We start from the raw sequence: 18,168 nt of genomic DNA, 5'->3' as shown, positions 1-18,168 counted from the left end.
TTAGCTAAGGGGTATAAACTTTGGATCACTCTCCTGATCAAGCTATGGGGAACATATATGCCATATTGCGGCTGCCCCCTATATTTTGGAGGTAAGAAATTCAGAGAAAGTATGTTTTTGTGTCTGATTTCATAAATTAAAATAGTGACTAAACTAATTATTATATTTGTGACAACACCCTCGAACCATTGAGATTGAGTCGTTGCACGTAAAGATCGGATAATTAGATCCAAAATTATTCGGGGTGGTCCATTTTTTCCCTTACTGTACTATGTGCCAGCATAATTAAATATTGTACTATATGCCGGCATAATTAAATATTATATTTCAAAATCACCAACTATAAACTTTTCAAATCTATTTTACCGTTACATCAAATTAAATTTTAATTAATGTATTGAGAAATCAGTAAATTTTGTATTTATACAAATACATTTTCTTAGGAGAAAATGTAACTTTCTTTCGTGAGCTGACAACATATTTTACCGTTGAATATCAAGTCCATGTTTGCTTTATTTGAGCAATTATTCACCTTGATAGAAAAATCGTTTAAACATCTCTTTCTTATCATGAGCTACTTGAAGGTCTAAAGTTTATACAAATTTCAAGATAAAGTTTTATCTCAAAGCATTATGTAATTTTTGCAATTCGTGTAATTTCATTTAAGCGACTGAGCCATCATTCGCACGATTCTCTTCAAAAGATGATAAAATGATAAATAAAATAGATTTATTAAAACTGTTCAGAGAGCAAAATTCTGGTAAATATACTGTACTGTATAATGATAACATTTCATATAAGAAAAATAAATAATTCTGATAATAAAACCAAAATATACGGTATTTAAACCATTTATTTTGTAGTTTTTCCGTTTATAAGGTAAGGGTTTGGCAGAAATTCTGGTTTTAAAAATTATAGTTCTTCTAACCCCGCATATAGTAGGAAATACAAAACTGAGAGTAAATTTAATCGAATAAATTATTCTTTACCATGCTGTAATGTGTCTTATAAAATTACCATATTTTGCCACTTTCACCAAATTTATCGTACATTATAAAACTATATTTTATTGCTAATTTAAAAAACATAATTACCAAAGCCCTTCGGAAAAATTTCCTGAGTTTATTAGTGTTCCCATAGATCTAGAAGCACGGTATATCTTAGAATATTCTGGTAGTTCTGACCATACTTTTTTTCTCGGAATACGTTTTTCTTGCGAACAAAAAAGAAGAGAAAAATTTTATTTTTGCCAGACTTAGACAAAAATTGTTGTTCCCCTCCCTTTAAAAAAGTAATGAGTTGAATTTTCAGTGGTAATATACCAAGGAAATAATGCTGGTAAAATTACCGTACAGTATGTTAATGACATTTGTGGGAAATATCACCATAATTCTGGTTAAAGTCAAAATATACGATATTTAAACCATACATTTTATTATTTTTCTGTTCATATAGTAACAGTTTACCAGAAATTAAGGTTTTCTGAATTGGAGTTCTTATTACCACACATTATTGAAAAATGCAAAACTGAAAGGTAAATTTAACCGGAAAAGGGGTTCTTGTGCTATTCTAAGTTATAATGATAAAATTAGTGAATTTTACCACATCTACTAAATTTTATAACACATTATAAAACCATAATTTTGCCAGCATAATTACCAAAGTGCTGCAATAAAAATTACCGAGCTTTTTGGTGTCACAGAACAGAAACATGGCCAATATTGCCAAATTCTGGAAGCTTTGACCATACTTTTTTTCTCAATGTAAAAATTTAAGACAAAAGTGATTCACCTTACGTTTTTAAAGAAATAAAAACAAATCTTATATTTAATAAAGCTTCTGCGTATTAGACTTCTTATTCTATGTAATGCCACACATACTTATAAGCAGTAGTTCTCACTGAATCAATTCTTTTCTAATGTTTGGAAATCTATTTTAATTAAATTTTTACAACTTGCACTATGGTGCACATCTTGCACACACCTATCCCGTCACATCTGTTTTCTCTCTTAATTTTTTTATTATCTTGTTCAAGCTTGCTCCTCTTACCCTACTGGTTTAACCACCTTCTTTTGTTGCAACGAGTTTGTCTCTTTATTTTTCTACTTTCATTTTGTGTTTAGACCCTGACGAAAATTTTTATTTATGAAATCGAAACTAAAGCATGTTTATTTCATTACCTTTATTTATGTTTTTTCCACGTTGTTTTGCTTTATTCAAAACAGAAACCTTCTATTAGCTGCAGTGAGAACATAGAAAAAGTTTAAAAATAATTGCATTTGTCGAATTTTTAAGTTCGTCGCTGAAGTGTATTATTTTTATCTAAAAACAAGAGACTACTTAAATGTGTTTAATGTGTTATTTTTGTCAAAAACAATTTTTTATGAAAAAAAGTATAGAGATTATGTGAAAGTTATTTTTGTAAAATCAAGGTGCTATTGTTAATATACGTATCCTAAATTTGAGATTTCGTTATTTTTTTTATTTCTTGACATGACACAGCGTGGATTTTAAATTTTGAAAATTTATCTGATCACTAATGATTTACAATGGTTTCACGTACAGTATATATCATAATATTTAAACATCACAATAATTACTATCTTTTAATCTACATTTTAAAACAGATATAAGAAATCTTTCCTTATAGATTATGACTCTTATTTTGGAGAAAAAAAATAAAGAAAGAACATTTTTGTCACATTCTTTATAACACATTTCTCTTTATTACACAAAAAATATATATTTTGCTTTCAACAATATTAATTACAATTAGAACACTAAATTGGAATTTATTATAGTTACTGTTTCTATTTTTATATGTATCTTATAAATTAAGATAGTTCATGAATTTGATAGTTTATGAATATATTTTGGTGTTTTCTGAAGCCAAAATAAATTATTTCAATTTTAAAAATGACAAAAGTTTAAAAAAGATTATCTTTTAAGAGTACCATTTGAATGTTTAAAACAAAAAGTTAAAAAGAAAATATCAAAATTTCGAACTTACCTTAAATATTACTTTTTTTAAGCGCAATGAACATTACAACCCTAATGTACAGATTATTTACCTTTTTCTTCCTGATTAGCAAAAATCCCAATAACAGTGCAGAGAAAGATTAATAACCTCATTTTCACTCATCTGACTTAACATTTAGAAAATAAACAGTTTTCACTCAATGTTTCTTATATTTATTCAAAGGAATTTCTGAGAAATTATTTTTCGTCATTGTTCTTTCTTATTTAATCATTAAACTAAGAACAATGGATTGTCGAAGAAAAAACGTTTGATGTTCGTAAATTTTAATAGCTTTTTAAGAAAATCCTTTTTCCTGTCGTTTTTGTTTTTCTTTTAATTATTCAATTATATTTTTAAATCAAATAAAATTTTATTTAATACAATTATATTTAAAATGTATGGATATTTAAGGATAATTTTCTTTCTTTATTTATTTTAATTATTTTTTAAACATGCACTAAATGCGTTTTTTCAATTTCCACGTGCTTGGTACATTTTTTTCAAAGACTACATATTTTTTCATTCCTTGAATTGAATTCAACTTTCGTAGAAAAAACTGTTTCATGATAAAGAAAATAATAAGAAAGCCTAATTCCGCAATCAAAGAGATAAGTGAGCGACAGCAAACAGGCAGCTTAGCTCCCGCTTGTATTTAAAAAAAAAAATTTTATGACGTTATAATTAATGAACGCAAAATTAAAAAAATATTTCTTTACAAAGTCCATTTACTACTTATTTTTAATTTGAATTTTGAGCAATTTTAATCAATATAACTCATTTATTTGTTTTAAAAAAGGGCGCAGCTATTGAATTCCCTATAAAAAAATGCCCATACTTTCCTAAATAAAATATAAATATAATTGTAATTATTATGTATAACGCAACCAGATTACTTATGGAAGCTAATAACGCAAGATGATTGAATGAAGAAATAAATATGTATAATAAATTTTTCACACAAAATCACATTATTTATTAATCCAAGATTTATAATTTTACAAATGGTTTTCAGTATAAATATTTACAGGGTGTTCTATACTGACATATATTTAGAATACACACTCAATGCATATATTTAGAATATTTATTTAAAATTTAGTAGAAACATTAGGGATATCAAATTCCCTATCCATTACACATTAGGGTTCTCAAATCTTATTCAAGCACAAAAAACATTGAAAAATCCTTCAAATAACTTGTGAATAATAACTAAAAGCGAACTGATAAAATTTAAATCAGCTTGATTTTCTGAGGAAACTTGGAGATAACACTCCTCTATTTCTTCCGGCAATCAAACAGGTTTTGATGATTTCAGCTCTGTTGCCCTCAAAAATTATTCTCTTAGTTGTAATTTTGCTACATCAAATATATGTACTTTCACTTGATTTTAGTTTCGAGGATTTTTAAAAAAATATATATAAGGGTAAAATTTAGAGGACACGCTATATAAAATACTAATTTGTGTGAAATTAATATTAACTAGAATTGAATTAATATTAATTAGGTGGTGCCACTGAGCAAAGCTCGTTTTACATTGACAAGCGACCATTTTTACTAATTTAAAATGTCATTTCCTCCTTTTCACAATCAGTCGCAGACACCATTATTACAATTTTCAACCAATTTGACTAAAACTTGCACAGTTTAGTATGCCTTCAGCTAAAGTTTATTTTAAATATTATTTTAAACCTGGATTTGTCTCAAAAATCTACAAAATTCTGTAATTGAATTTTAAACTGTGTCAGAAGAAATAAATTCACACAGCACCTTCTTTATAAACAGGAAACGATTAGAAAAAAAGATAAGATGAAACAGACTATTCCAAAGATTAGTTATTCTTTATTTTTTTCTTCTAAGAGCGTGTGTTCTCTTTATAACACTTATCATGCTCATTTAAAATAAAATGTTTCTTTATCTCTAAAATTCGGAAGGCTATCATCTGTATGAAAAAAAAGGATTACTAAATTATCAACCAATGAATTTCTTCATATAATATAACAATTGTCCTAAGCATTAACATTCAATAAAGAAAGATGGTAGGAAATAAAAATGTACGGTTTGCAACATTCTATGAGGTAATTCGTTCTTCCAACGTTTTTAAATTAGTTACATGCTATGACAACAGCTGGCGCTGCCTATTATTAAAGTAATAATACAAAGTTATCAGCTGTACGTATCATTACAACGAAATCAGTTTCATAGAAGTTACATAATTTTGCCAAAATGCACTTCATTGTTACTTTAATTGACAATTATTTTAATAACGCTGTTTCGGATTTTTCTCAGTTATTTGCGCCATCTGTTAACAAAATGCGTAAACAATTCTGAAACATGGTAACAATAAATTCTGGTTTCATATGCAGAATGCTGAAAACTCATTTCGAGCTCCTCCCGTTCTTCTTAAGTTGCTTTTACAAATCATCAGCTATATTTGGAATAACTGGTAACACAATAAAAAATCATTTAACACAACCCTACGAGAAAATTATAGGACACAACTCTGAACTTTTACACAAAAAATTTTTTTCTTTCTGTTTTTTCTATAATTTTAAAGCATCAGCATTGTTATTATTTTTCCTTTTTTATTATCATTACAATACAATTTGGTACAATTCATGTCGAACGTAAAACAAAAACAATTTTTTTAAAAGTTCTAAAACAATATTATCAATTAAAATTTGTAGATCTATTAGCCCTTTTAAAATTTTTAATTAACATATTTTCATACTTTTTTCTTTATTTTGTATTACTTTAGGCCACAGTAAGTGAGCATTTTTAAATTTAGCATTTTAATAACTTACGCTTATGAAATATAGCATGAAAACTTATGGCATGAAACATTGAAGTTTCTTTAATTTAAAAAATCAATTGTTGTTAAATTGTTTATTATTAATGAAAGAAAATAATTTAACTACTTTTATTGGATATCATATTTTAGTACATATATAATTCTGGTTTTATAATAGATTCTATAGAAACTATTAGACATTTTACAATAATTGAAAAATAGCAATATATATTTCACTTCTAACAAGATCGTCAAGAGAACAATGTATATAAAAGGCACCGGTGTTTCATCTATGTCTAATAGTTAGAGCAGTAAAGAAAACAACTTCTTTTGCAAGTTTCAGTCAATTTATTCATTCAGAACCAATACAGATTGAAGCAGAAAAATGTTTTTAATGCAGGGTGCTCCACAATCAACGCCTTTTTAATATTTGTTCTAGAATCCTTATTATCGGAGGGTGAAAAAATTAAAAAAACGGGGGGAAGGGTTACAAAAAGGCAAGATTAAAACCATCACAAACTGCTCTATTGCTTAATGAACCTATGAAGACAAGAAATATGCCCGTCAGAGACATCTTCAAATTTTATTAGCCAATAATGATGGCTCAGATTCTTTCATATTTTTAATTCCATTTTCTTTAATAGCGATTCATTAGATTCTGTTAACGTTTTCACTTACATGTTAGTGTCCATACTCCGATGAATAAAATTATTTTTTGTTTACTTTAGATAAGGATTCTAAATTAATATATTATGAGTGAAAAGTACGAAACAATCTTTATATTTCGCCAACTTTTGTCCATTTTTTTCTGCACTCCCCGGTGATTGCTTCGTCATTCAGGAGATTAACCCATCATTCTCTGATCACACAAGATTAATCTGCAAAAAATATTGAAAACATGTGTATTCATTATTTTACCTATAAATCATTAAATGCCTTTGGGAGCTAAATGGTTCGCCCTCGAAAAATGCCTGGTATTTTTTTTCCTTTCAAAATATTACATTAAATAATAATTCACGATGTTATGTGATTTAAATATTTATTTTAAATAAGATATCCCTATCAACTTAAAAAAACTGTACCGAAAAAGTTTTAAACTGTATATTTTAAAAAGTTTTCGTGTATCTAAACATCATTATTGGTGGCAGCAACTTTACACCAAATTAGTGCTTCACTAAATGTTCCACTACAGCAAAACCAAGAATAGTGTTTCGTGTAGTAAAGCTCTAGATAGTTCTTTTTCACTATTTGATGAAAATTTGCCAGTTCACTAAATTTATTTAGTAACACTAAACTTAATAATTGCAGTATGTATGATACACATAAGAATCAGTTAAGTTACTTTTACGATGCAATCTAAAGCAAGAACCATAAGATCAGGATGAATATAAACAATATTTATTAAAATAAAATTAGTTTGTTAATCAAACACACTCGCAACACAGACAAAATATTAATATCAATTAAAACAAAATCGAAGTGAATAGAAGTTAAATATTATAAATTTTATTTGTTACAATTGGCACATTTATGTAAAAATAATTAGATAAATACATTACTCATAATATTATACTACAACTAAACACATGCATTCATTTTATAACAGTATATACGAGTTGTTTGCCATATCAATCCGATAAGGCGACGGAAATAACTTAGCAAATAATCGACCACAATTATTTTTTATCAATCAGGTAAGAGGATTGAAACTTACCAGACATTAAATGCGCTATGATGAGTTTGTCGATTAAATCCGAAGAGAAAAACAGTTCATGTGAACAAACTACCATCTTGTTCACTATGTTGAAAACGCACAATTTTTAGCCTTAAACTTTGAATATGGTTTAAAAGCATTTGTTCAAAACAAGCCCTACTATTTCACTTAATAATTTAGTTAAATAGTTTAAAAAAAACAACTATATTTCCCAACTTCACGGAGATTTTGCCTTTTCAAAAGACAAACTTTTTCACCAACAAGCAACGAGCTGCAAATTGGTGAAAGCCTTCTGACCCATTGGTACTAAGAATTATCTGCACCTTTTGAAGTGTGTAACATTTGATTCGGTATCAACGGTGAAATAAAGTAATTCGGTGAAATAAAGTAATCATTCCCACAATGTTTAGAGTCTTTCAGTAGCAAAACGGATAGACATTGCACCATGAATTTTACTGAGTATAAAAAGTTCTCACACTTCTGTGGAGGACTAAAACGTTGAAGTAGTCCACTTTTGTAAATTTTGTTTAATTAAGTTAACAATAAAGTATCATTTAGAATCTATCATTTCATTTTGAGATTAATTAAAAACAATTATTCTTACCAAAATTTATTTTTCAGCCTAAATATTAGATTATGCTTTATTTTTATATTCAAATGCTAAAATAAATTCCCAAGTAATTTATAGTTGTCATGGACTTAACTAATTTAGCACCTAAACTTCTTATTTTTTCAATTGAAAAAGTAATATAAATATCGAGATATAAGTATATATTCATTTCTAGATTTGGTAAAGATAGAAAGTTTAAAATTGATGGAATGTTCCATCATGTTTCCCAGTATTCTATCAATTATTTAATGTAGAACATTTGATAATTGATAGAATTAAATTGACATTTAGTATCCATCATTTAATTTTGAGATGAATTTAAAAAATTACACTTACCGAAATATATTTTTCAGTCAAAATATTATATTTTGTTTTATTTTTGAATACAAATGCTAAGATAGATGTCTGAATAATTTATAGTTGTCATGAACCTAACTAATTTAGCACTTCAGTTTTTTCAATTGAAGAAGTGATATAAATGTAGATAAAATAAATATGATAAAATATCATTTCGAGATTTAACAAACATAGGAAGATTAAAATTCATGGAATATTATTTTTTATTTTATAACTGTCGTTGAACAGCCGCAACAATTTTTGGGTTTACGACTACTAATGCTCAACTCTGTGGCCTTTTAATTTTGAACCCTATCCAGAAGACAAGGGAACTCTTGGATCAACTATTGGGAGATCTTTTTTATGGAACTAACCCGCATTTGCGTAACATGGAGAGGAATACCACGAGAACCTCCCACGGTTAGTCTGACGACAAAGGGTCTCTAACCCATGATCCGTCTACCTCTGAGGATATTTCACGACAGCACTGTGGTCGGCGCAATCCGGATGTGGAATTGGTATCGACCAGTCATCGCCGGGATCGAACCCCGATTCACCTCATTGGAAGGCGAACGCTCTATCCCCTGAGCCATCGCGATTCTATGGAATATTATAGAATGTTCCCCCGTATTCCATCGATTATATAATGCAGAATATTTGATAATTGATAGAATATTAGAATGTTTAATAATGTATTATGCCTTCAAGCAATTCTTTAAGTAATAAAATTTCTGCAAATAAAAAAAGTATTTTCGTCTTAAAAGAATAATTGTGTTAGAAGCTTTCTTTTTTAAAAATTTGCCCTTAGACTTAGAAATAACGCATTTTAGTTTTTCTTCCCTTATTTTATACGCACTCTTTAGTTTTATATTCCCGTGCATTTATCGATAGAATTATTATATTATCAAAATACAGTTACCTCTTTCAGTTTTACACACTGCTTCACAGTCTTCTAAATCTTGAAAATTGTTATCATTTCCTTCGCATCCTGCATAAATAAATTCCTGGCATTGTGAAATTTCCTTATTGTAAAAGAATCTTGAAAAATTCTGTGCACATGATCCAACTTCCTTTTCTTGCTGACAGGCTTGAGGTAGATGCGGAACTGAGAAATATTTATTGAAGTTTAAGTTTTGGACATGAAAAAAGATGAAAATTAAAAATTGCTAATCTGAATTTTTATATGTGGCAGAGAACTGACATGACAAACTACTTTGAAGAAAAGCAAACTAAAACAGCATTTCAAAAAAGTTTTGAAGCATAAATAATCTTAAGTAAATAATATTAAGTAGATAAAATCATGTTTTCGAAATAGTTAAAACTAATTACAATATGGAAGCAAAAAAAAATCGTATAAATCATACATAAAAGTCATACATGTATTAAACAAGCATACCGATTCTCTTATAATCACATGAGTTCCTCACCACTATACCATACCACTTGGCAATATATCTTACTCTGAGTTGCTTCACTCGGCTAACGTGGATTTCCCAATTTTGATTTTCAACTTTACTTTATTTTTAATTTTTTTCCTTGGCAACATAACGTTTTCTTTTTCAAATTTAATTTATTTTCTTCATTCACGTCTAGCGACTTGCAATATGTTAATTTTTTCCACTTTTAATGACTTCAAATCTAATTAGATTTAAAGCTTTCCCTTTTTTAAATATAAATCATATTTGCTTTCGTATTTACAAACAATAGGATTAAAAAAAAATTGTGTGAAGAAATCTACTCAAGGAAATTTTCACTTCTTTTCTTGTTTTTTACTTTTAATTTATTTCATATTTTTATTCATTTATTCATGTCTTTTATTTAATTTTATTTTCATTTACTTTTTTTTACTTTCTTCATTTATTCATTTTTTTATTTGGTTCATTTAATTTATAGCTTTTTATTTGCTTTCTTTCATTTTTATTATAATCTAAATAATATTCCTTAATTTGTTGTTCTATTGTATTATTGTTTATATTTAATTATCATAGCATACTTACTCATTCCAACTCGGCAAATTTCTTTACAGTCTTCTAAGCTTTGAAAGTTATTATCGTTTCCTTCACATCCTCCATAAATAAATTCTTGGCATTGGGCAGTATCCCTGTTGTAAAAGAATCTTGCAAGATTTTGATCACATGGGCCGACTGCTTTATCTTGCTGACAAGCAAAAGGTAGACGAGAAACTACAAAAATGTATCAGTTTAAGAAGAAGTTACAGAGAAAGAAAAAAGAATTAAATTCCATTCTACATTCGATTTTAATACATATATGTTATTCATAATAATGTTTATAAAGTTACATACAAATTTTAGAAATATTTTGCTTTTCAAAAAAAAAATCAACTTATCGCAAAGTAGTTAAAGCGTAGTGGCACTTTGAAAATTAATTCGTGTCCTTAAGAACGTTAGAAAGAATAACACTGTTGTGCAAACATGAAAGTAAGATTTTTAACTAAATAAGTTCACTAGTTTATATTTTGAGCTAGGGCGAAACCACGTGAAAATTGAGTTATCTTCGAGACGAAAGTTTTGAGAAAGATTCTGGCTGCAGCGAATAACAATGGTACATGAAGGTACATATAGTATAATGATCTGTACCAACATTTCTTTGAAGAGAGGAGGCCTCCATACGGGTTACCATTAAGAAAAAATCAGATCCCTTAGTAGTCCAATCGTAAACCCCCACTGCGCAGTTTATTTTCGTTACGTCGAAATACTAAATTGAGCCATGTGGAAGCCTTCTATCTTTAAGGTGTTGTCTATACAGGCTGCGTAGAGAGGCAGATATTATACATCATATTGAAACAAACCACTTCAAATTGAATTCAGAATAGACATACTATCGAATGGCCATATTCCATATTTAATATTCCATAAGAATAACTTACATATTTTCTCATTTTAAACCAAGTAAAATAGAATACGAACCAGATTTAGACCCTGACTAAGGTTAGTTGATTGCGTTATTGAGGGTATCGAAGTACTAAAAGTAAACAACTAGAACACTCTGGGGAGAAAGAAAACAGAATGAAGAAATAAAAAAAGGCTATGGCCCTCAAAAGGCTGTCAAGTCAATAAAGAAGACGAATTTGTGTTTACGTTTAAAGTATGCTGTGTAAAAAACATAGCATACTTTAACAATGAGAGAAATTACATTACACTGTAAAACATTCTGTATCAAATTACGGTAAAAATACCGGTATTCAGGTTGTCGGTACTTCTTACCGTAATTTTTTTTTAACCGGAGCATGTTATTGAGCCAAAAATCTGATATACTATAAGATAGACAATAATAATTACCGTAAAATCACTAAATCACTCTAATTTAACAAATACAGTAAAACTTACGGTATAATATTTTACCAGAAAAANCATTCTGAAAGATGCGTTAAAGGAGGAATGGAGACGTTTACCCCAAGAAATCCTGGATAATCTGGTGCTTAGCATGGAGATACGATGCCAAGCAACAATTACAGTAAAGGGAGGGCATATCCCATACTAGGTAACATCTGCCAGTTGTACTTACGCTTCTTCAGGCAATCCTGTGTAACGCCACTATATATCAAATAAAGCTTATTTTTGTTCCATACCCTACTTTAAGCTTTATATTCATTTCTGCGCTATTATTCTTTTACCATCGTTTAAGTACAAAATAATGTACATCATATTCAAATTTCACGTCAATCGGATGATTTCTTGTAGAATTATGACAAAAAACGCACTTGTTGCTTAAGTTTTGCACACCAGCGTATTTCGTGGTTTTAAGATAGTGAAAAAGAATTACACTGTTGTGCTAACATGAAATGGAAATTTGTAACTAAATAAGCTCACTAATTTATAATATGAGTTAGGACAAAACCTCATGAAAATAGAGCTAACTTCGAGGGAAAAATTTTGAGAAAGATTCTTGCTGCAGTGAATAACAATGGTACGCGAAAATACATATAGTATAATTATCTGTACCAACTCCTCATAGAGGAGAAAAGGCTTCCCCACGGGCTACCATAAAGGAAAAAACAGATCCTTTAGTACAGTGTTCCCGAACCCCCGATCCATGGATCAAATAGTACTGGGTCACCCATTTCATTATCCCAGTTGGTGCACGATCACCTGTCTTTGCTTTCAAAAGAGTTCGAGCTCTACTTCCCAACCACAAAAGACCCACGAACTGTGAAGGAATGGATCTGCGACCCATTTGTCAACAAATCGGGCGAATCTATCATGTCTGCGGAAGAAGAAGATCAACTGCTGGAGATTGAAAATAACGGCATCCTTAAGACTACGTTCAAGACAACAACTCTGTCGGTGTTCTGGATTAAAGTCATGGCAGAATGCCCCGAGATTGCCACAACAGTACTTAAATCCCTATTGCAATTTCCGACAACCTATCTGTGTGAAGCGGGGTTTTCTGCAGTAGCAGCAATCAAAACAAAGTAACGGAATAAACTGGACATAAGCAACACACTTCGGTTGTCATTGTCGCCGATTACCCACAGATGGGACGGTCTCATAGCAAAGAAACTCAGGGTTCTCATTGATTTAACGTTCTAGTAAGCTATAATGTTAAATCACTTTACATTTATTTTTTGGTGTAACTGAGTTTTATTTTGAAAGCATGTTTAAATACAATTAAATTAAAATTAATAAATCAATATTATCTAAAATATAGACAATCAACGTCCCCCACAGAGGGCCGAGGTAAAATTATCAAACGTTGACAGGTCCGTGGTGATAAAAAGGTTGGGGAACACTGCTTTAGTAGTCCAAATGTAGTGACATATTACGAAATTCCCTCACAGCGCTGTCTGTGTTCGTTACGCCGAAATACTAAATTGAGCCGTGTAGAGGCCTTCTTTCCTTAAGGTGTTGTCTGTACAAGCTGCATAGAGAGGCAGATATTATACATCATATTAAAATAAACCACATCAAATTGAATTCTGAATAGACATACTGGCAAATGAACCTCTCCTCCTTAATTTTATATATTTTCTCATTTTAAACCAAGTAGAATATAATACAACCCAGATTTAGGCCCACACTAAAGTTGGTTGACTGCGTCATTGGGGGTATAGAAGCACTAAAAGTGAACAACTAGAACACCCTGGTGAGGAACAAAGCAGAATGAAGAAATAAGAAAAGGCTTTGGCCCTCAAAGAGCTGCCAAGTCAATAAAGAAGACGAATCTGTGTTTACATTTAAAATATGCTGTGTTAAAAAAAAATCTGTACAATGAAAGAAATTACATTACAGTGTAAAAAATACTGTATCAAATTACGGTAACAAATACCGGTATTCAGGTTGCCGGTACTTTTTACCGTATTTTTTTTAACCGGATCATGTTACTGAGCCAAAAATCTGATATACTGTATGTTAGACGATAATAATTACCATAAAATCACCGAATCACTCTAATTTAACAAATATTACTTAAAAAATTATGGTGTACTATTTTACATTAAAAATGTATCTTACGAATTTGATCCGGAATACTTTACTGTGCATCTTTAAAATAATTTGAAAAAAGGAATTGAATTTAATTTGGATTCCTTATTTTGTTCTTTCGTAGATGAGTTATAAATATTTTTTTCCATGAGACATATACCTATATCAGTTTGACAAACTGCTTCACAGTCTTCTAAATCTTGAAAATTGTTACTATTTCCTCTACATCCTGCGTAAATAAATTCCTGGCATTGTGAAATTTCCATGTTGTAAAAGAATCTGGAAAAATTTTGATCACATGTCCCGACTTCTTTATCTTGCTGACAAGCAAAAGGTAGTTGAGGAACTGAAAAAAAAAATACATTGATATTTCGGTTTTAGAGCAAGAGTATTAAAAATATTTAATAATGCTAAAAAGTCACACCTATTAAATACGAACTTTATTACAAAATATTCTGTCTTGTTAAAACAATACTATTTTATTCACATAAACGAGTTAAAGCTTATGCTCTAGGTAAATTTAAAACTGAATCGCGATTTTCAGATAATTAAAATTATATTTATTATATTTTTCTAACGTTAAATAAATATAGTTTCACTATTTAAGTAATAGCCACATTTAGTTTTGTTTAAAATCTGTGATAAAAGAAATTTTATCAGCTGTACCAAGTTGATGTTTACGCTGTGAACTAACTTTTTATGCATAAAAAGCTAATTTGAAGTTGATAATTTCAAAAATAGATTTATCAAGTTTGTAATACAATTAGATATTTTTGAACATCAATATATTTCTTAAGAAGATTCTAGAAGATAAAAATTTACTGAATATCACACAGATAGTTTCTATAATTCCTCAAGAAATTCTAATTTTAAAAAATTATTTTGATACATTATTTTAACATATTATTTTCATGTATCATTTTGTAAAAATATGAGATTTTAAATGGCATTCTTAAAAAGGGCCAGGCAGTCTTTCACTTAATATGTACACCAATATTTAAAAAAGATTATTGAAAAGATCATTCCTGTTTTAAAGATAACATTTTTAGTTATAAATGCAATATAAAACAATGTAAAATGCATTTTGAAAATCAGCGTAATGCACCTAAATATAGCATCAATAAGTTAATAAGTCATTAGGTTAAATCTGAGAAGGAAATAAAGCATCTAAATCCCTAAGTAAACTGTGAATATTTAATTTTATCAAAGTTAATATGAAACGAATAAACGGAATAATTCTGTAGTTGTTATTGTCACAAATGCGACTTGCCAAAAACCAGCAAGCTTTGCTTCGGTAGAGCCAACCTAATTTAAAGCAGAGAGGTGAGTCTTTTTTTTGTGGCGCCATCTATGGCCAAGAATACCACACACACTTTGCCACACACATTCATCACAGCCTATTTTACAGGGTTAACACCTTCACACACCTTTCATTATTACAGATCGCAATTTTGATAATCCAATTTTTTTAATCCACTACCCACTGAGCTATTGACTTGTTATGGAACTTCATTACGCCAAAAGATTTAACGTGTACCAGTCACCATTTTATTTTCGACCGGTGGGATTTGAACTGACGGTCTCTCGGACAAGGCACTGACGCCATATCAGCCGATCTATTCTGACCCAAGACTATAGTGAAACATACATTTAAACTTAAAATAAAAACTTCTGATTTCTTCATAAAAGATATAGAAAAATGTGAACATGATTCGAGTACCAAAGAGGCGACACTCATATCAGTACAACATATGAATGACAAAAATTTTTTACATTTTAGATACAAGAAGAATTTCGGAAAATTTGCTGGTTGATATCCGAGTCCCACTGTCTACAACGTTTTCTCCTGCTTTCTATTATGCATTAATTTCTTCATTTTATTTTCGATTGGCAACTGTGAGCTTTTTATTTTTATGTTCATACTCTATTCTTAAGTTTTCATGATTCACAAGTAGTTCTGACTAGGAACATCTTGTTTGGGCACTTATTTTAACTTTAAACTGTTCTTAAAAGCTAACAATTAGTAATTAACATGTTTTACTTTTAACGTTATCTCCACAAGTAGCCTCACATTCTTCTAATGTATCAAAATTGTTCGCGTTTCCACCACAGCCTCCATATGCAAACTCTTCACAACGTCCGCTAGTTTGGTTGAAGGCAAAGTTGTAAAACAACGCATGACATAAACCACTGTCCACAGGTAAATTACATTTATCTGGCTTATCAGTCTGCTGCGAAATAACATCTGTAAGAAAATTTACAATAATTTATAAAATATGAGGATTCAACCTTGTCGACATAAATTATAGACTTTTACGCGCATTTCTCGAAGTCATAAAAGCAATGACATATCTCCTTTCTACCCAGCAAACAAACATTTAGGGCATAATGAAACATATTGTGAAAATTCATACATTGTAAAAATTGTGAATCGAATTACGGAATTAACTACCGGCACTTTGGGTGCTTCATCCATGAAATTGCTTTTACTGTAAAATCAATTTTTACCGTTATATATTATACCGTAATTTTTACAATAATATTTATTCAATTCGAATGATTCATTTAATTTACTGCAATTATTTTTTGTAAAAATAATTACAGTAAATACAGTATATCAAATCTTTTGTTCTGTAACATGTACTGATGAAAATAGATCTTATGATAAAAAGTACCAGCACCCTGAGTGCCGGTACTGATTTGGAAATTCGGATTTGTATTGCTAAAAACCTACCTGACGGCCCGACATCGTCCATTGAAACTGCTACGGCTAAAAAGAGTGCCATTGGCCAACAGATTGAGCCGGCATCATCACCGATAGCATATTAACATTGGCTATATGGCACATTGTTTGTTGACAAACCCATATCATTATTTACATGATGCAATTATACCTGCTCTTTTCAGTTAAACCAACACATCTAAATTTTTTTTATAGTGACCCGATGCAAAAAAAGATGTCAGTTTATATTGGGTAATCAACTGTCCAAAATCTTGATTCTTTAGTTTATTTTGATGCGAATACTGCTTATTTCTAACCAAGTATAAAAGTGTTACATGGTTACAGGCATTTTTAAATGCTGATATATTCTATAGAGTACGGTATTTAATACATTTCTTATAACATAATTGGTCGCTTTAATGCCAGTCTTACAATATTTCTTTTAATTAACTTATGTGTTTTTCAGGAATTAAAACCGTTTCGTCTACTTTGCCATTTCATAGATTGCCTAGATATTTTATATACAATGCCTATGTGAGGTATACATTAATTCTCATATCTTATACTTAACTAAAAATGCCTAGTACTTTATGAAATACTCTGAGTATTCCATAGAAAGCTTATGTTTCAGGCATTGCCGGAAACATATACATCACAATTATTATAGAGAATAGTTTGTTCATGTAAATAAATTTTATTATATTATCATAAATGACATAGTTTATATGTCTGTCTAGTTTATATGACATAGTTTATGTGTCATAGACCAGAGTATATATGTCATAAACTATGACGCATATGTCATTGTTTATATGAATAAATATTAATGTACTAAGCATTATATAATAAAATATGGAATATAAAAATATTAAGAAGAAAAATAAGTACGTACTATTGTCATTTGCACAATTTTCTGGTAAAACACAGTTTCCATCCTCTTCTAAAACATAACCGCTTTCACATACACAACCGGTTTTGCAGACTTGAATACAAAATTCTGGTGGAGTTCGAAAATTTTCACACGTCACCGGGCAGAATGTCCCACATGAATTGAATTGAGAATGTGGAGGACAAGCTTTAAAAGTGCATAATAGAAATCATTTTTTGAATATATTCATACATTAAACAAGCCAATTTTCTTATTTTTTTATTTATCTAAAAGCAACTTAGATCAAATCCGGTGAGCAAAATAAAGAAAAGATATAATCTCTTCATCAGCTCTCACGATTATATCCGCAAAAAAGAGTGCTTTTTAATATTATATCAATATAGCCAAAGCAAATCATATCAATACATTACAATAGTGTGAGGAGCACTCAAAATTTAAACGAAAATAGAACACATTAATTACTTAATGTTACTTTATTTATGTGTTGTATTTTTATAAATTTGTTGAGAGCTCCTCACACTATTGTATTGATATATTTGGCTTTGGCTATACTAATAAAATATTAGAAAGCACTCCGTTTTGCGGATATAATTGTGTGAGCTGATGCAGAGATTATATCTCTGCTTTATTTTGTTCTCAGGATATATTA

General features: G+C 29.5%; 1 protein-coding gene across 2 annotated transcripts in view; it reads right to left on the bottom strand.

Annotated features, from left to right (window-relative positions):
- Nucleotides 1–3,964: 3,964 nt before the first annotated feature.
- LOC139425132 (carboxypeptidase inhibitor SmCI-like) overlaps nt 3,965–18,168 on the bottom strand; it is a 16,621-nt gene continuing 2,417 nt past the window's right edge. Inside the window, exons 2-7 of one of the 2 annotated variants that reach the window (XM_071178416.1) lie at nt 17,523–17,705; nt 15,950–16,153; nt 14,069–14,254; nt 10,465–10,650; nt 9,387–9,572; nt 3,965–6,685 (exon numbers count right to left, since the gene is read on the bottom strand). In XM_071178416.1, the coding sequence (XP_071034517.1) occupies nt 6,681–6,685; nt 9,387–9,572; nt 10,465–10,650; nt 14,069–14,254; nt 15,950–16,153; nt 17,523–17,705 (950 nt within the window). In that variant the 3' untranslated portion in view covers nt 3,965–6,680. The remainder of the gene's footprint in view (nt 6,686–9,386; nt 9,573–10,464; nt 10,651–14,068; nt 14,255–15,949; nt 16,154–17,522; nt 17,706–18,168) is intronic. The other variant, XM_071178417.1, reaches the window with a different exon arrangement.

This window comes from Parasteatoda tepidariorum, chromosome 3, assembly GCF_043381705.1.
Source record: "Parasteatoda tepidariorum isolate YZ-2023 chromosome 3, CAS_Ptep_4.0, whole genome shotgun sequence".
In the NCBI taxonomy this organism is placed as follows: domain Eukaryota; kingdom Metazoa; phylum Arthropoda; class Arachnida; order Araneae; family Theridiidae; genus Parasteatoda; species Parasteatoda tepidariorum.
Note: the sequence above shows the minus strand (reverse complement) of the source record. Positions and strands in the feature narration are given on the sequence as shown.